This window comes from Ochotona curzoniae, unplaced genomic scaffold (genome assembly GCF_017591425.1).
Source record: "Ochotona curzoniae isolate NIBS_2020 unplaced genomic scaffold, NIBS_Ocur_1.0 scaffold_1037, whole genome shotgun sequence".
Taxonomy (NCBI): Eukaryota; Metazoa; Chordata; class Mammalia; order Lagomorpha; family Ochotonidae; genus Ochotona; species Ochotona curzoniae.
In genome coordinates, this window is record NW_024467083.1 from 11887455 (window position 1) to 11907907 (window position 20453).

At 40.7% G+C, this 20453-nt stretch overlaps 1 protein-coding gene across 2 annotated transcripts in view; it reads right to left on the minus strand.

The window, feature by feature from the left end:
- Nucleotides 1-7230: 7230 nt before the first annotated feature.
- DPH5 (diphthamide biosynthesis 5) overlaps nt 7231-20453 on the minus strand; it is a 33625-nt gene continuing 20402 nt past the window's right edge. For both annotated transcript variants that reach the window (XM_040998365.1, XM_040998366.1), the window contains 4 exons: nt 16653-16773; nt 11766-11805; nt 9963-10066; nt 7231-8249 (listed from right to left, as the gene is read on the minus strand). In XM_040998365.1, the coding sequence (XP_040854299.1) occupies nt 8020-8249; nt 9963-10066; nt 11766-11805; nt 16653-16773 (495 nt within the window). In that variant the 3' untranslated portion in view covers nt 7231-8019. The remainder of the gene's footprint in view (nt 8250-9962; nt 10067-11765; nt 11806-16652; nt 16774-20453) is intronic.

Genomic DNA, 20453 nt, shown 5'->3' on the forward strand with positions numbered 1-20453 from the left:
TTAAAAAAAATTTTTTTTTAATAAAAAAAAAAGAACTGGAAAAAAACTCAAATAATACATAAACCATTCTATTTATATAAGAGCAATATTTCATTTAATAGCAATAAAAATAAATGACCTTTTTAAAAAAAGATTTAATTTTTACTGGAAAGGCAGATATACAGAGAGGAGGAGAGGCAGAGAGCAAGTGTCTTCTGGGTCTACCACATGAGTATGCACGGTCCCAAGGCTTTGGGCCATCCTCAACTGCTTTCCCAGGCCATAAGCAGGGAGCTGGAAGGGAAACGGGGCTGCCGGAATAGAACCGGCGCCCATATGGGATCCCGGGCGTGCAAGGCAAGGACCTTAACCACTTGCGCCACCGCGCTGGGCCCGAAATGAACTTTTGATACATCCAATTTAGATGACTCTCAAAAGCATCACATTGAAAGAAACCACTTTCATTTCTGACCATTTCAAAAATGCCAAACTATAGACAGAATGAATCAACAGTGGCCTGGAGAAGGATAGATGAAGCAAAGAGAACAATGAGAAGCAATTCTTTTGGTATTGGTTCTACACTTGACTGTTTAGTTTTACTATATGAGAAATTATATTAAAGAGTCTGGGGTTGTTTTGCAGCAGGGGAGTCTCGGATGCTCTACTTTGGACCCTGCTCCCTATTAGTGTGCTTAGCAAAGCCCAGAAGATGGTCCACATACTTGGACCACTGCCACCCACAGAGCAGTAGGGCCAGGTCTCCTGACTTCCCTCTGGACTAGCCGCGTCATTGTGGCCATGTGGAAAGTGCCACTGCTCTTTCTGTCTCTCCCTCTGTCACTCTGTTTGTCAAATAAGTAAATAAATCTTTTAAAAAGTAATAAATTGGATTAAAAACCTAAAAATGACAGAAATCCATGTAGTTTCAAGTATTTCTATGTTAAATGTCAAATATTGGGATTTTAGGATAGTAAGCTGAAAATATTTTATCCATTTCTTCTTGACAAATAAAGCAGATTTTATAATTTTATTTAAATCAAATTCACTTATTTAATAAAACCTTAAAATTTTTATTTAAAGTTTTAAAATAGGAAAAAGTTTAACAGCAAAAGGAATAAATTTTAATTTCTTTTTTTTTTTTTTTTTTTTTTTTTTTTTTTTTTTTAAAGATTTATTTTTATTATTTTTTCATTGGAAAGGCGGATATACAGAGAGAGGAGAGAGAGAGAGGAAGATCTTCCGTCCGATGATTCACTCCCCAAGTGAGCGCAACGGGCCGATACTATGCCGATCCGAAGCCAGGAGCCTCTTCCGGGTCTCCCGCACGGGTGCAGGTTCCCAAAGCTTTGGGCCGTCCTCCACTGCTTTCCCAGGCCACAAGCAGGGAGCTGGAAGGGAAGCGGGGCTGCCGGGATTAGAACCGGCGCCCATATGGGATCCCGGGGTTGCAAGGCGAGGACTTAACCACTTGCGCCACCGCGCCGGGCCCATAAATTTTAATTTCAAATAAAAGCTTGGTAGGCTCCCTATTACCCTTTGTGGCTCTTAAGATTTTCTCTTAAATAATTCTTTTACTTCTGGTTTTAAGTTCTTTTTAATTGTTTTTCCCATCTATTGATTTCATTTGAAAGGCAGAGGTACTGAAAGGAGGAACCTCTTACATGGTGGTGTCTGCAGGACCAGAGGATGAGCCACTGGGATCCAAATGTGGTGCTTTAGTGGGATGCTGGTGCCACAGATGGAGACTTAGCGTACTATGCCACAGCACCAGCCCTTACCTCTGGTCTTAAGCTGCTTTAATTGATGTTGGGTGTGGGATTCACTGAGCTTACTGGATCTAGGTTGGTATTTCTTCAAATGTGGGATGATTCTGGCCCTTATTCATATTTTTTGGCACCCTACTTTTTCAGGAAATCTGATTATGTATAATCGTAAGTAGCCAGACACAGTCTCCCATGATCTAGAAGCTATGTGCATCAACCATTTTTCTTGTTTCCTTAGTTGAGAGGATTTCTCTTCATCTGTCATCTATACCCTACTACCTCATTGGTCATTTTCCCCCCATTCTTGGCTGAGAAGGCCTATCTGCATTCACTAATCATAATCCCCTTTCCTTTTCATTTCATAAAGTTTGAAAATCTGCTCAAAAACATCCTTTTCTGTTAACCCCACTATCTAGTTATGTTATAATTGCCTCTCTCCTAATTGTTAACAAGCCCTATCTTCTTCTTTCTTTATATGCCTAGTAAGATTTTTTTGTAGTTTGGTAATTTTTGATAAAAAATTTCAATAATAAAATTCATTTTATTTGTGATGATGTTTACACAGTTGAGAGTGATGCATGCTCGTGTAAGCCCACTGATAGGACGGGAAGGATCGAGGAATGGGTCCTGTGATTTCCACTGTAGTTGGAGATCTGAGACCAATATACAAGTTGGGGGTGGGGGAGGTCCCCAAAGAAACCTTGCTAGAGGTGACCCCGACCTGACTCCTGTGTGTGTTAGGCAGTGCAGGGTACAGCTCAGTCCATCATCCACCTCAGCGATTACTGTAACCTGGTCAGTTCTATCCCCAGCTCCATTTCAAATGCAAACCAAAAGATGTTGTGGTCCAGCCTAACGCTGCCCACCACATACGTGGTTCTCACACACACCAACAGGAACTGCAGCATAGCCAGGGTGATCCCCAATAACCTCCACCTTGCCCATGCCCAGTTCCTGGTTCCTGTGCATGCCCAGGTATGCCACAGACTGGGCCAATCTGTCCTGCATCCCACTCAGCTCTCATACACATCCATCAATGGGCACTGGAGCCTAGCTCAGCCTAACCAACCCACACTATCCAGTCCACACTCACGCTGTCAGGTGCCACTACCTGTCCAGCCGGTCTACCCCCAGCCCTGGTTCTCATGCTTACCAGTGAGAGCTGCATGCAGCCCATCGGACCAGTGTCCTCAATCTCCTTACTAGGCCCACTGCCAGATATTTCATTTTACATGCGGTACTGTGGTTTAGCCTGAGAGGACTTGCCCCACGTCCCAGCACCTGCTAGCTAATGCTGCAGGAAAGCACAATCGGCCTGAACTTACTCTGGCTCATATATGCAGCAGTGGATATGGTTGCTAAGCCCAGCCTAGCTTTTCCCTAACCCAGATCACATGTAGGCCAAAGGGCTTTGTAGCTTGCCTAGTCTGGTCTGCCCTGAGTCCCAACTCTCAGGATCACTAGTGGGAGCAGTGGCCCAGCAGGGGAGCCCCTGCAGTGCCTCTACCGAGCTTGTCCTCCATCCTGGTTTTATGTGTGCAGGTGGGAACTGTGGCCCAGTCTGGCATTCATCAGTGCATGCTGCAGCCTGACTTGGCCCAGCATGCCTGCAGTTCCAGCTCAAGCTGGTGGATGCTGCCTAACCCAGACCAGCAGCCTGGGGTTCTTATGCTCCCTACAGGGAGCAAATTCCTCTGTCAGGTCACCTCCCAGTGGCAGACCTCCCACACACCAGTGAGTCCCTGGCCTAGCCAAACTTAGCTCACCTCCTGTCCTGGCAGATATAGCAGCCTTGCTTGATCACCCCACATCCATTCTAGCTTTTACTGTTGAGTGCTACAGCCCAATTCTGTCTGGTCTACCCCTAGGCCCAGGTCTCACATGGTTCAGTGGGTGCCAAGACCTAGCCCAACCTGTCCTACACTCATTCTGGCTCTTGTAAGTACCAGCTGGTGCTAAGGCCTAGCCCTGACTGGCACACAACAGACCCAGTCCACACCCATGCCAAGGAATACAGTAGCCATGTCCAGCCCAGTTCATTGCCCCTATTCCAGCTTCCACTCACACCAGTGGGAACAGCAGCCTAGCTGGGACATCCCCTTAGTTCCCCAACCACATGCACTCCTAGCCACAGATCTTGCATATGCTTGTGGTTGTGCCAAACCAGCAAAGGATAACCCATCCTGTCTTGGACTTTGCCATTAGATGCTACAGCCTGGCCTGGACTGCCCCCATTCCCAACTCTCATTGATGGGTGCTGCAGCCTATCCCTGCCCAGCCTGCTCTTATCCTTCGCTTTCATGCAAACCAGTAGGTGTAATAGCCTAGCCTAACCCAGCCCAGCATGGCCCTCACCCCATCCTGGCTCCCATGCATGCCAATGTGCTATAGTTTGGCCTGGTCTTGCCTGGCCTACCCCATCCCCACCAGAACCCACCCACATACCTGACAACAAGTGAAACAGCCCTGTGTGGCTGACAAAACACCCAGCCCTGACTTGCATGCTCAACAGTGAGAGTGACAGCCCACCAGGGGAGTTCTTTCAAGAGGTCCACTCTATCAAAATCTCATGCATGCTAGCAGGTGCTAGACCCTTACCCAGTTGTCTTCCCCCGAGTCTCAGTCTTTCTGTGCACTGATGGGTGTTATGGCCCAGTCCACCCCACACCCAATTTTTTGGTGTGAACCTGTGGGTGCTACAGCCTGGACCATCCTAGACTATTCCCAACACCACCAGTACACGTGAGTCTTGGGGTCCATGGTCATGTCTAGCTCAGCAAATCACCACTCCAGTCCTCAAGCAAATCAGGTGGTATGGCAGTTCCACATGGGTGAGCCCACAATCCACAAGGCAGAATCTGCTCCCAGGCTCAGTTCTCTCATGAACTGGTATCATCACCAGGCCTAACATGGCCCACTCCCTGCTCCCAGCAGCTACTATAGTAGAGTCCAGCCATAGCTTTCGTGTACACCAGTAGAAGATAGTTTATACCAACAAGCCCAGCTCAGATCTCCCACACTGGCGGGTATATTGGTTTGACCCCTAAAAGTCCTCAGGTTTCCCTCCTCTACACCACCTCGTTTACCTGCAAGTGCAGTAGCCTGGTTGGTGGAAGTCCCCCAGAAGTCACTCTTTACCTGTCACATTCTCCCTCACATTCCCAGACTCCCTTCCCTGAGTAATCCACAGCCCCCAGGCCTGCAGGCATGTGGATCTCCAAGCCCGTTCCTCTAGCGGTGCACTGTGCCAGCCTGGGGACCTGCGTGCCTATCCAGGGCCCATGCACACTGTGGCACAGGTCTCCCAACCCTGTCGGCCGGCATGGAAGCATCTGCCCCTCTTCCCCAACAAAACAAAAACAAAAACAAAACAAAAGAACAGAACAGGCAACTATGTTGTCACACTGGTATAGCTGACACAAATTTGGCATTAACTAGGCCCAGGATGCCCACTAGCTATTCGCTGCTTTTCTCTCAGCAGTGCAGCACTTGCCTACATACAATGCAACCTAGGCAGTTGCCTACAGCTGGGGGATAAACTCTTTCTGTTATCTTAATCTGAAGAATAAGAAATTTTGCTTCTAATAAGCATTTGTTAATTTTTTTTTTATTGGAAAGTCAGATATACAGAGAGGAGGAGAGGCAGAGAGGAAGATCTTGCGTCCATTGATTCACTCCCCAAGTGGCTGCAATGGCTGCAGCTCAGCCCATCCGAAGCCAGGAGCCAGGAGCTTCTTCCAGGTCTCCCACACAGGTACAGGGTCCCAAGGCTTTGGGCTGTCCTCAACTGCTTCCCCAGGCCACAAGGCAGGGAGCTGGATGGGAAGTGGGGCTGCCAGGATTAGAACTGGCACCCATATGGGATCCCGGGTGGGCAAGGCGAGGACCTTAACTACTACACTATAGCTCCAGGCCCCTCTAATAGGCATTGGCCAATCACTTCAATTCCATAGGGTTCAGTCTTATGTAAGAAGTTTACATCTTTAGTCCTGGACATAATCTTTTTAAAAACTCAGTCAATTGTAGGTTTGGGGAGAAAAAACAATATGCTTATCAAGTTCATTTAACTAGCTAGACCCAAAGCTAAGCCTCGCCCTTCTCCGGTAACAGAGCTGCAATCGCTGTACAGCTTCCTCTGCCTTCCGGGTGTGGATTCCCACCAGGTTACCTGGAGTTTCTCTATGCACGTCCAAGTCAGGGGTCAGCCAAGGATTTGTGGAAAGATTTTATGGTTGACTAGAAGCCCCCCTCCTTGTTTGCTACCTTCAAATCTGAGCTCTCCTACTTTGATTTCCTGTCCTTAATACTATCCTTTAACAACTGAAGCTCACTAGAGAAGACAACTTTGGTTTTAGTTCTGGCCTCCCATCATCAGAAAGTCTTAGGATATCCTGTGAGGAAAAGGCCTATGAGTGCAATGCTCAGCCTGATTTCAGTAACAACCTAGTACCTTTAGACAATTATTTATTCTGTCCAAATTTCATAATTGGAAGGGCAGATACATTACAAGTGATTTTGCCATTTCCAGGATTGGAAATCTTTTGTTTAAAGTGTTTAATGTGGGCCTGGCGCCATGGCCTAGCGCCTAAAGTACTCACCTTGAACGCTCCAGGATCCCAAATGCGCAACAGTTCTAATCCCGGCAGCTCCACTTCCCATCCAGCTCCCTACTTGTGGCCTGGGAAAGCGGTTGAGGACAGCCCAAAGCCTTGGGTTCATGGACCCGAGTGGGAGACCTGGAGGAGGTTCCTGGCTCCTGGCTTTGGATTGGCACAGCACCGGCCCTTGTGCTCACTTGGGGAGTGAATCATCGGATGGAAGATCTTTCTCTCTGTCTCTCCTCCTCTCTGTATATCTGGCTTTCCAATTAAAAAAAAAATAAATCTTAAAAAAAAAATAGAAACAAAAATTTAAAAAAATAAATATTTGGTTTAACAGCTTAAATGAAAATCACAGAAAACTGTATGTGGTTCTTTCCTGTCATGTGTTCAAAGTGCTGAAAATGAGCTGCCATGCATATTAAAACATTTTTATTTCAAATAAGCCAAAAAGTGCCACTATCTAATTTATAATCCCAGGAAAAAGAAAAATCTTTATTTAATTTCAAACAAATTTATGAATCAAAGAAGTCAGGTAAACTGATCAAATCATAGGAATTCTAATTGAACTAACTGGCATTTTTTTAAAAGTCATTTCTATTTTGAAGTGATAAAAGCATTCCTGCCAATGAACTTGAGAAGGTATCAGAAGGTGGTCCAGGTGCTGGGCTCCTGCCCATCCATGCAGGACTCCAGGATGTTTAGGAGTGAACCAGCAAATGGACGATCTCTGTCTCTCCCATTCTCTTTGTAAAGCTGAATTTCAAATGAATAAAAAAATAAATAAATAAAATCAGTGAGAGCAAGACTAAATGCATAATATATAATGGCATATTAACTGAGTCAAATGATACGATGAATCTTGACTAATTCATTGTTGCCCTCAAACAAATACTTTAAAATTTCATTTTATAGTCAGAAAGCTATTCATTTGTCTGCTTGGATGTGAAAGATGCTATTTAAAACCCAAATGCAACTGTTTATGGCTGGTTAAACATTTAGAATTAAATAATTATATAACCTCCAAACTAGAGCAGAACACAGGCCACACAACCAGGGTGTCAGCTGTCTAAGATGGCCAGTACAGAGTGTGATTCGTGGCACGTGTGCAGCTGAACTATTTAAATATGTGAGATTGCTGGGCGGACATTAAGTCTCACTTCTGTTTTGTGTCCTAATGGCAGCTGTGATCAGGGTAACTCATCCTATAGTGAGGACAGCTGATTTTTTTTAAGAAAATAAAAAAATCAAAAGCAGTATGTGAAATGTTAGCAATACTCTATTTGCTTTTCCATTCCTGACATTTCATATATTTTAAAGCTGGGATAAATGTAACTCATATTCCAGTTACATCTCAGTCACACTGCGCTGGCCTCACCCTGTGTAACTTGGTTTCATAAATAAAAACTGCTTTAAAATGATTCTGTCTGGATGCCTATCCACAAGTGTAGCTTGGTCTGCTCCATGTGCAGAGCTGGGAAAGTTGCCAAAATAGCTACAATAACAGATGACATCATAGGGTAAAATGCATTGCAGGAAACCAAGCATGGCTGAGTCAACTTCTTCCTTTGTGGTCACTTGTTTTAAACAGTGCATAAACCAAAAAACCCGTGTAATTTTTATAAAAATGTGGATATATCCGCAGGTGACTAAAATTAATATCAAGCAATAGAATATTTCTATATTGAGACTCCACTGATGCTTTGGGATTCGCAGCTATTTTCTGGAATGGAAAACAGACTTAGCATCTCCTCCTCCAGCGGATGCAGGTTGCCTCCTGTGATTATCAAGGAATGTAGCGGTTCTCCCAAGTCCACAGTACACATTTGTTGTAAAGTGCCTGCTGCAATTTTCTGGTCCTCTGCTCCAACCCTGGCTAAGCCCACACAAAGTGTCTCTTCAGTGATTGCTATTAAAAGAGAGAGAGAGAGAGAGAGAGAGAGAGAAAATACCATTAAATTTGGTAAATGCATCATCTTGTCCAATACTCAAATTGGTTTTAGCATCAGAAGCACATGTAAAAAGTCACAAAATCTTCAATCTCCTTAGCTCTTTAGATGATCCACTGACTCATCCAAGACTTTTCTAAATCATTTGCACTGCCAGAAATATAATGAAGCACTTCCAGCCGTACTCTTTCAGAATTCCAGGCTCTTGCCTGATTTCAAGTTGTAAACAAGTAGCTGCAGGCACGCTCTTTACAACTGCACAGCATTTCTTGTTAAGCAGATTGAGGGGACAACGTTTTATTTGTGTTTTTAATAAATTTACCTGAGATACATTCATATTCACAAAGATGCCCTGGAAAAACTATGGGATAAAAAGATAAAATGCGCAGAATTGTCTGCTTGCCCACCTAGTCAGCTATGAGACAAAGTTCAATTTCTCTCTTTCTACAGCCCAGCATCCTCTCTGTTAAACAGTGGTTAGAAAGGCTCACGGATATGACAGTGTTTACTAAACTACAGAGCACCTAACAAATAATGAGCAGTATGACACTTCTTTGTATGTTAAGGTCAAAGTAACCCGGCTTAGCTATACTAAACAATAACCAAACTTAGTTACACTCAGAATAACACTTTAGATCTATTTAGCCTGGTGCTATAAATGAAAAGCTGATCCTTTAATGTTTCTATTGTCTAGTTGGGAAAGTCATCCCATTTAAACAATGACCAACTGGGCAAATGATTCAGATAAAGACAAACAGGCAGGTAAAATACCTGCACAAAGTTAGGGAAAGCCTTATAGCCAATTTGTTTCATGAATGTAGCAAGGCCTACAGAGGATACACAGCACCTGCTAATACAATATGGCCCAGCATGATGGTTCAATGGCTAAATCCTCACCTTACATGTGCCAGAATCCCATATGGGCACAGGTTTGTGTCCCGGCTGCTCCATTTCCTATACAGCTCCCTGCTTGTGGCCTGGGAAAGCAGCAGAGGACAGCCTAAAGCCTTGGAACCCTGCAGCCATGTGAGAGACGTGGAAAATGCCCCTGGCTCCTGGCTTCAGATCAGTTCAACTCTGGTCATTGAGGCCAATTGCGGGCTGAACCAGTGGACAGAAGATCTTTCTATCTCTCCTCTCTAAATCTGCTTTTCTAATAAAAATGAATAAATATTTGTTAAAAAAAAAAGTAAAAAAAAAGAAGCAAATTATATATGAATCTCCAAGTGAAGACCTATTGCCAACAAACGCTTTATTATATATCATATACTTTGCCTACATTTGAGAAATGTAAGGATAAGTTTTCTTTCTTTCCTAAAGAAAACTATTTCTCAGTGTTGAGAAAGAACAAACGGAGAGTAAACATAAATTTTTAGGACACATTTCATCACTGATTACAATTCAAAAGGGAAGTTTGCATTTTCTCAAAATATGTATATGTTAACATTTATATCAAATCTGATTTATATCTAATTTCTCAAAAAGCTTCACTTTTTGGAATGGTTTAAGTCTAAGGCCTGTGAGATTTAAGTCAAAGTTGGAGGAAACCAATGCAAACATACTAACTCCTGCTCCAGAGGTGGTTTATGTCACAAGTCAGGCATTACGTCACATAAATTTCTACATGCGGCAGTGGAGGAACAACAGGCGTACTCTCACGGGGTCTTGAGTACCTGGCTCTTGTCCTCGTATTCTTTGATTTTGCACAATTTCCAAAAGCTGCTGGGCTGCCTGGTTTACACTCATGTACCGAGGAGGTTCATAGATCTTTCTTCCCCTGTAAGGATAAAAGTAGATTCCACGTTCCTAGTCATGAAATTACATAATACATTATTAAAGCAATTACTCCCCCAGGTATGCTCAAGCACCGCTGCCTACATTCTGTTTGAAGTTTCCTCATGATACCTACTTTAAATACACACAAAAGCATGGCTACAGTGATGGGTACATGTAAATTTCCTACGCTTTTCATCATGCTACTTCAATTATCCTCTGATCTTAACGAAATGACACTGAATATAGAATTCCAACAACTTAAAGACAGATATCTAAGTCAAAGTTATCTTTATTCAAAGTGATGCCTTAGGCAAAAACAATTCAAAATAAGTGGCAATGTCATCTATATTCTTGGGTGATCAGGTTCTCTAGTGTTCATTTTATTACCATGTTTAGGCCACGTATCACTTGTTTCACTTCCACATTTAAGAAAAGTAAATTCAAACGCTAAAAATCTGAAACCTCTCTAGATGGCTACTTCTGTATGCCACAAAAGTTTTGCATAATAAAACAACCTCTATAGCATTAAAAGTTTATTAGATTATTTTATAGACTCTCAAACCAATTCTAAGTCTGTGCTGTCTAAAGAATATAATGCAGCCTACAAACATGATAGCCTAAATTTATAAAACTTAAGAATTATAAATTTCTTGGTAGCAATACTTAAAAAGCAAAACAAGCTAAATTGAATCTTAATGCATTAATGTGCAAGATATATTCTAATGCTTATTCATATAAAAATTACTAAAAAGTTCTTCTATATTAACTCATTGAAGCCTGATAAGTACCTATAGCATATCTTAATTATTTCTTTATTCAAAGGCGTATTCACTTATTTAAAAAGCAGAGTTGGAGAGAAGACAGAGATCTTCCATCTGCTAGATCATTCTTCAAATGGCTGCAACAGGAGCCAGGAGGTGCATCTGTGTCTCCCACAGGGGTGGAGTACAAGTCCTTGGGATGTCTCTTCCACAGCTTTGTCAGATGATTAGCAGTGAACTGGATCAGAACTGGAGCAGCCAGGACATGAGCCAGCATCCAGATGGAGGGATGCTGGCATCACAGGTGGCACACCATTCACTATACCACAACACCAGCCCCAGCACATCTTAACTTAGATGTTAGTAAGATTTCTTAAAAGCTATGGCAGAAAAATAGACTCATCTGCTGAAATTATTCAAAGCAACTTAATATTTTTCCAATAATTAAGAAACAGCATTAAACGAATTAAAATTAAATGAAAACTTCAGTTTCCTAGTCACAGTAACCACATTTAACAGTGAAAGTTAGCCACATGCAGGGAGCAACTATTATATTGACTATTGCCACTATAAACAAAAAGGGTTACAACTACCATTAATATAAAGAAAATAAGGCTCAGAGCCAGAAGTGACTTGCCACAAACACACAAGTAGGGGCAGATGGAGGACTCACATCCATCTTCTGAATTCCAAATGCATTAATTTATTTCACATCTACTGACTGCCTACCAGGTGCCCACTACTATTCTCAGTATTGAATCTATCTATGCAATCTATTGCTATTTCCATTCTATCACGCTAATTATAATAAAAGCATTTAATGTTTAACTCCCAGTAAAAGCCGATTTTCAACAATCTCTGGAACTCAGGTCATTTAAGTAGAATGCATTGAATCAAAGAACTAAAGTAGACAGAAGCATTCTCAGAATAACAACTTACTTGATCAGATTTTCCAAAGACTGCTCCTTTACTTTGATGTCTGCAAGGAAGTGAAAAATCGCTTTTTTAACTTAACGAAGAACCTTGCCCAAAACCCATATAAACATTGATTAAGGATTATCTAAAACTGGGAGCAACTTTCTTCCCAAGTCTCCCAGTGTTCCCCTTCACACTTAAATCTTTCTTGAGGAAATATAAAGAAGAGTAGAAACCTGTGGTTGCATAAAGTTTACTGGTTAAAAAAAAAAAAAAACATGAACTTGCCCCTGACACCATCCTGTACCGATCTAATTTCCTGTTAAAAAGTAGGCAAAGAATCAATTATTGGCACGTACACTAAATAACAGGTCATCATAACCTTTGTTTTCATTTCTATTAACTAGTAACCGCAGAGACCCAACTGAAAAGTCTTGTTACATACCTGTTCTTATCATTTTTTCAGCCACTAAATGAACGCATCAATTTCAAAAGCAACTGGCTTCTGAAAACAAACTTGCTTTCGAATAAATCAGAACATATACTTTAGCCCCAAGTCTTCACAGCTTGAGCAGGGCTTCAGAGCACCATCAAGGTGTCAGACACTGTGCTGGGCATTTGGGTGCACAGGGACTTGACCGGACATAATCTCTTCTTCCATCAAGCCTGTCAAACCAACTATCACAAATACCCAATTCCTTGTACTTTTAAATCCCTGATGCCCAGCTAAATTCCTCAGTAAAAGGTGAAAAGCAGAATCTCTACATCCCCACAGGAACTGAGCACGCAACACCAAGAGCAACAGCTGTTTCCTGTTTTACAGGCCAAACACAAATGGTTTGGCCGAAGTTTGTTTTTGCAAAAATAAATACAGTGTGACTAAGAACTGCAGAGTTTTTGATAAATTTTTGCAGCTTTACTAAGTGTTTTTTTTTTCTTTCAAAAGACACTAAAGAATTTGTTTAGAAATTAGAGCAGAGATTAATTTCGCTTGCGTATTTTAAATGTTTCTGGGATGAGCACCAAAAGCCCTTCTCAGTCTTAAAATAGCAATAATTAGTATTTCTACTTGTCTGTTGTCTATGTGAAGAAATAAATATCTGTTAATGAAAATCTAGCCTCCTCTAATACAATTTATGGTATAGGTCAGTATTTATAACTCCTTTAAAACATCTTTATGACATTTTAAAAAATTCAACACACTTATTAAATTATTCACTTTTTCTAAATGCTCATTTTTCTTAGAAATATTTACAAAACTAATGCCATCTTTAACTAAACTCTGATTATGTCAGATAACTGGTGCTATCTCTGTAGGTAAAAATTTTACATTTTTCTGTGTTTCCCCACTATAGTTTTTGTTCAGTAATCCCTGCAAGGATTACATGCAAGAACTATTCATTCAAAACAATCTAAACACATTAGACTCTCCTAATTTAAAATCTAACTTAAATAAAGATAATGCAATAGGATTAAATGATGAGATCCATAATTTGGAATCAAGACATCCTACATTTCACACCCTGTTCCTGCTTTTGTTAATGGAGCAGGGAAGATACATTGTTTAATCTTGTTTGTCTTTTCTCAGGAAAGCTAAGAAAAGAGATAGCTCTTAGAAAACTCAAGAGCCAAATTTCTGGTTTGTCCTTCCTGTCTCTCTAAACAATAGAACTTAAGTGTTCTTTAAACTTTTATGTACATTAACATATTGGCTCCAAACTAGATTCTAAAACTCTGCAAAGATCCACATCCAATATGAAATATTCCAAAAGAACCTGTCTCCACAGTGAACACAGAACAATCACCTAATAAATACTTATAAATGAATTTTATGTGCCTTTCTAAATCTTTCCAAAAATACATGGAGATTGCTTTCCTTCCTTCCTTTGTTAACAGATACACTGAAAGCTTACCAGGTAGCCTGCCTTTTGGACTTTTCTCTCCCTCTTCTATTGTTAACCTTCACTCTTGCAAAGCACACCTGCACTCTAGGAACTGAGCTCTGACAATGCCCCACCTTTATACTTTCATTTTCATTTGAACAAGTGTCCTATGAAACACCTTCTCTTCCCATTCTGCATTGACCTTGCACGCACCCGTGGGCTTAAAGAGACTTAAGCCTGGTCTAATAGCTGGGTGTATCTGATTGCAAAGCCCACACTGATTAATGAAATGCTGAGCAGTGTACTGGTTAGTAAGAACTAGAAAGAGTAAAACCTGTCTCCTTTCTGATGGAAAATTCAAGGACAGAACTATAAAGCTAATAATTACCATTGAAACACTAAACAACTGGCAGTAAAATAAAACAAGAAGATGTATTTTGCCAACTATTGAAATGTGGGATACAGGCATAACCCCCCCCCCCCCCAAAAAAAAAGGTATAGTAGCATTTATGGCCTGTTGTAGGTCTAGAATTAATCAGACATCAATGCTAACAGAATAAATGGATTATATTCCGTCTAAAATTGATTGAACAGTAAGAGGTAAAGACTGTTTTGGACAGCAAGACCAAGTTTGACCAAATAACTAAAACAACAAAAATCCAACCAACCATTATACATAAATATATACTTTTTAAAGATTTATTTATTTATTTTTATTGGAAAGACAGATATACAGAGAGAAGGAGAGACAGAGAAGAATATCTTCCATCCAATAGTTCACTCCCCAAGTGAGTGCAACGGCTGGAGCTGAGCCAATCCGAAGCCAGGAGCCAGGAGCTCTTCTGGGTCTCCCACATGGGTGCAGAGTCCCAAGGCTTTGGGCCGTCCTCGACTGCTTTCCCAGGCCGCAAGCAGGGAGCTGGATCTGAAGCAGGGTTGCCGGGATTAGAATCGGCGACCATATGGGATCCTGGACATGCGAGGAGAGGACTTTAACCACTATGCTATCACGCTGGGCCCTATACATAAACATTTGTTGAAGTTATGCTATGCCAGATTTCTGCACATTAGGAAGAAAGCATTAAAAAAGTTCCAGTTTTAATGAAATAGGGAAGAAATCAATCAAGTGGATAAGATAATTTAGATGAGCTATAAGACTATGAAAGAAAATAATGTAATAAGAAACAATTGCTTGGATAAAGAACAGAGTGTAATATATGAGATTAGATAAAATTTTACCCCGGATTAGGACTTGGCAAATTCTTTAAAAGACAAAATAATAATTATATTAGGTTAAATTCTTTGTCACAAGCACTCATGGCTGCCATTATAGCCTCAGAGTAGCCAAAAATTAAAATAAATAAATGAATATGCTTGGCTGTATTCCAATAAAGCCACATTTGCAACAAAAGCAGAAGGTCATATTGGATTCATGGGCACTGAATATTAATTTCTAAAGTGGGGAACACTTTTCTGACAAAGGACATTTGGATTTATATAACATCATTTACAGGCCATACAAAATAAAATTATTAACTTAAAAATTAGCCTGCTATAAATTTATGAAGTTTATGTCCAATTTGAGGTAACTCTGGCAGAGCCAAAACTAATAATTTGGTAAGCCATATGTGCCTTATCCTTGTAAATGCCAACCATTAATTAGTAAAAAGTGAGTTATAAACTAATTTTATTAAGTATACCAACTGAGCAATAAAAAATTATGCATTATTGAATAGTAAAGTATATTATTTTATGCAAATAACTTAAAAGATTTAATACATAGAAACCTTTCTTAATGTTGTGTCTGTGTTGTTAGAGATGCCAAAATCACGGGTGCAGCCTCCGCCCTGACCCTATCACATACAACCTGTTAGGGGACTTCACACACTGTATTGCTGTCTTAGTACAATCTGAAGCATAAATCCACAACGATGCCAGGATGTGAGTTTCTGTTACCAGTAAATGACAAAGGAATTAGAGGAATGAGAGTAATTATTTATGAACATTTACAGTAATATAATACACAACAGATCGGAAATTCTTGAAAAAACTTTTTTTAAAAAAAGCACACACTTCTTTTTCACCAAAAACAATTTGAGAAGTTTGGTGCTAACCAGTTCTATGAGGGAGGAGGAAATATTCCTACGTGATAAAAATAAAGCCAAAGGTAATGGAATATTTATAATAATCTCCATATAATTAGTATGAGCGCTACAATTATGCCTTCTGATCCCACTCTAAGTAATATTTGAAAGTTATCAAATATGTTAGTTAGCTATATGCTGTTCATCAGAGATTAAAACTTTGATGTCGGAATTTCTACAACAAGGCTAATAGAAGAGCCACTGACTAATGAACAAGCACCAGGGCAGTTTCAGAGTCCCTGCTTGAAAGCAAAATCCATACTGGTCTGAAACTCAGTATCATTATCTCGATACAAAAAGAACAACCTCAGCCCTTTCCACAATAGACAGGAAAATGAATTTGGTAGGATGATATAGCAGAAAGAGATATAAACAGAAGACTATCTGGATGCCACCGTTTATGCCACCAAGAACTGTGTGTCTCTGGAGAAATGACTGAACACTCTCCACAACTTCATCTATAAAGCCCGACTCAGTAAGATCGTATCAACCTTGTTTTCAGATACAACATTTTGTAACAACACTGATACCTCTTTATGTAAAGAACATCCCTAGAAAAATCTGGCATTGTGCTCAGTGAGGACAAATGCTTAATACAAGTCTTCTGGATCGCAATATATTAAAAAGAAGGTCTTGATGGACAAATGGCAAGAATGGCCTGTTGGTGAGAATGTGCCAGGTTGCACAAAGGCAGTACGTGAGGTGTATATAAATGAGTAGCCATGTGCTGCTGGGGAAGATGCCTATCCCCCTGAGAGAACGCAATGCAGTGTGGCTTCCACACTACTTGTACTTATTCACAGTGTTCAGCTCAACACCAAAGCCAAGTAAGAACACTATGGCAACTCTGCATTGTGACTTTAAGGCATCTCCAAAATCCTTACCTAGTAAGCATAATGTGTGCATGCCATTCTCTCTGTTCTTCTTCACTTTGTCATAGAAGCTTTCAGGTCTCCAAGTATCTGTCCAAAAAACAATAGATACTGTCTCCCCAAAATTATACAACTAAAAAAAAATAAATAAAAAACATTAATCAGCAATGGAACACATCAGCAACTACTAGTCCATAGATGAGAACTTAATTCCTTTATGACCAAAATTAAAAATGTGCACCAGACTTGAGGTGGCTCAGGAATACAATCTATCAGAAAGAAAGGAACAAAAGTTGATTCTCATAGCTGGTATCCTTCCGATATGCCTTTCCACAATAAACTTGTAGTACATACACATTCAGGACAGGAACATATATAATCAATTCATAATTTAGCTATGTTTCAGCTAAAAATAGTGAAATACACAGAACCCAGAGAGAAAAACTAACAAAAGATCTCGGACATCTAAGTAGTCAGGGGAGTTTTCACAAAGTTAATGATTAGTCGCTGACAGACAGGACCGCCAAGATCAACTGACTACCCAAGGTCACCAGCTGGATTAAAAAAAAAAACATGAAGATACATCTGAGAGAACGTTCCTTCTTTATAGCACTTCATTTCAGTAAAATTCACAATTGTACACTCACCCCACCAACTACAGAGTTTAACAATGAAAGCCTTTCCCTAAATCTTTTACTCTCTCTGCAATGGCTTACCCAATTTGTTGTTTACCACTGAGAAGCCTGCTTCTTTAATCTAGGTTAGCTTCACAAGCTCAATTGAGTCTGGTTGCAAAACTTCTTGTTTTGAAGATTTAATTTGTTTGAAACGCATAGTTACAGAGGTGAGGTGGAGATGGAGAGAGATCTTCCATTCACTGGTTCACTCTCTAGATGGCCACAACGACCAGGGCTATGACAGGCTCAAGCCAGGAGCCAAGAATTTATTTGGGTCTCCCATGTGGGTAGCAGGGTCCCAAACACTTGGGCCATCTTGTGATGTCAGCTTTGCAGGCTTCAGCTTTACTCACTGTACCACAACATTGGCCCTTGATTCCAAGTCTCATGCTGAAAAAAAATTTAATTTTCAATACTGATTCTGAAACTTGTTAGTTCTGTGATATTAATCTAAGTCTATAAGGAACATTTTTAAACTTTACAGGAAAATGCAATTAAAACATGCTGATATGGCATAGAAAAACACACACAGAAACAAACAATGAGATCCCTGCATACAAGTTCATGGGGCGGGGTGAGGACAGGTACTTGGGATAGCAATGAAGCATGCCCCACATCAGAGCACATGCATTGCTCTCCAGCAGCTCCTGACGTCAGCTTGCTGCTAATGCACATCCCGAAGGCAGCACGTGGTAAGTCAAGTACCTGGGTTCCTTACACAAACAAGGGAGACCTGGTTGAAATCCTGGCCTTGGCTTGAGTCTAGCCAGTCAGGGATGAGGGTGGGAATATTGGGAGACAAACTGTAGAAGAGAGCTCTCTCTCAAATAAATTAATTATTCTTAAAAGCTCATGAAAATGTGTGTTATAAACTAATTATGCAGACCTGGCGGGATGACTCAGTAGCTAAATCCTCATCTTGCCCAGGCCAGGATCCCATATGGGTGCTAGTTTGCATTCCAGTTGCTCCACTTACCACCCCGTGGCCTGGGAAAGCAGCAGAGGATGGCCTGAAGCCTTGGGACCCAGCACCCACGTGAGAGACCCAGAAGAACCTCCACGCTTCAGATTGGCTCAATTCCATGAGGTCACGTAGGGAGTGAACCAACAGACGGAGGATCTTTCTGTCTTGTCTCTCTGTAAATCTGCCTTTCCAATAAAATAAATAAATCTACAAAAAAATAAGATTTCATATTTTTTTTTGCAAAAAAAATAAACTTATCTTTTAAGCTCATTTTATTTCTTTTTTATTTTGTTTTTTTGTAAAGTCAGATATGCAGAGAGGAGGAGAAACAGAGAGGAAGATCTTCTGTCCAATGATTCACTCCCCAAGCAGCCACAATGGCGGGAACTACGCTGATCCAAAGCCAGGAGCCTGGAGCCTCTTCCGGGTCTCCCACATGGGTGTAGGGTCCCAAGGCTTTGGATCATCCTCGACTGCTTTCCAAGACCACAAGCCAGGAGCTGGATGGGAAGAGTGTTGCCAGGATACGAACCAGCACCCATATGGGATACTGGCATGCGCAAGGTGAGGACTTCAGCTGCTAGGCCACTGAGCTGGGCCCTTTTAAGTCCATTTCCTATGAACTTTTTAAAGTACCCTCATACACTTGTACAGTAGGAATAATGATAAAATAAAAACACTCTCCTTCCCAGGACTGTTGGGGTCAAAAGATAGCCAAAAAATTATTCAAATGGTGATTTAACACGCTAATGTTAATTTTTTTCTAGCACTTTGTAAAGGATGTGTCTTTTAAAAGGCTTAATGTATAATAAATATAACACTAATTTTATATAGATTTAATATTTAAATCTAAACAATGCTTGAAAGAATTTATCAAAGAATTAAAAACACTAGAAACAAAGAGTCACATCTAGACTTCTACCACAAATTCACTGTGCACTTGAAATAACTGTGTCTTTAGGCAACTTTTCTAAAGCTTATTTGCTTTATTTGAAAAATAAGAAACTGGTCTTGAGCAGAGATGGGTCATTCTCTGTTTCTAGTAAATCAAGGCTTCTTAGGTTCGAGGCTATTACAAGATAAAAAATGGAGATAGTAAGGAAAGATGGGTTCCTGTCCCTAGTTCCCTATAAACACTCAAAAATCCTTGGCTTAAACACACTGAATTCCAAAAACAGCAGCCAAAAATGCCTAAAAGTGTCTAAAATCTAGTTCGAAATGGAAAGTTTCTCATTGTACCTCGTTACAACCTCCAACTTGCCAACAATGAGCTTTATTCCAAAAGTACATTAATGAAAAAAAATAAATGGATTGGTTTTGTGTTTTTAATCCAGTCTACTAATCTATGCCAGTTGATTGATGAGTATGCTATTTACATTCAGGGTTAACATAAATAGGTGGTAGTTTGGTATTTTGGGAAAGTACCATCCTGTGCCAATCTCCCAGGCATGGCCCTGGCCCTGCCGAGAGGGTCTATTATTTTACTGTTCTTGAGAGGCAGGTTTACCTGACAGCTATTTACATGCCCTGCTTGCCAGGTATTATGCTGGTTTATGATAACTAACAAGACAGAGCTGCGGCCCTCAGGAGACCCATCTCACTTATGCCCCACAGGGAAGGCAAGGGTTCCAGAATCATGGCATCAGTTCTTACTAGCTGGGTGATTAAGGGCAAGTCAAATAATCTTTCTGACCCAAGGAAGAGCCCTCATGCAAATAAGTACAGTAATCTAATAATATTTAAGAGCTGAATGACAATGAAGTGTGTAGAGTCCATGGTAAAGCCCTGCACATGGTGAGGACAGTAAATGTCAGCTATTTGAGGATGCAATAAAAATCAAGTTCGTGACAATTACATGAAGATGTCCTAAATACTAGGACTTGCTATAATTCAACTGCTTTCCTTGTTGTAGTGAGCTCAAAAATGCTATTAAACATTTGCCAAACCACATTTATTACTTAATTCTGACAAGACCACTATTCCCATTCTAAAAAAGAATGTTTCTTTTTGATCAAATTTTGAATGATTTGGCAACCATTTGGGATTGCAGTTAAGTCTCCATTTCAGGTGCCCACATCCCATACAGTTACAGGCTCACACTGAGTCCCTGCCACCCACGTCGTGGAGGCCTGGACTGAACCCCTGGCTTCTGCTTTGGCTGACCTAACCCTA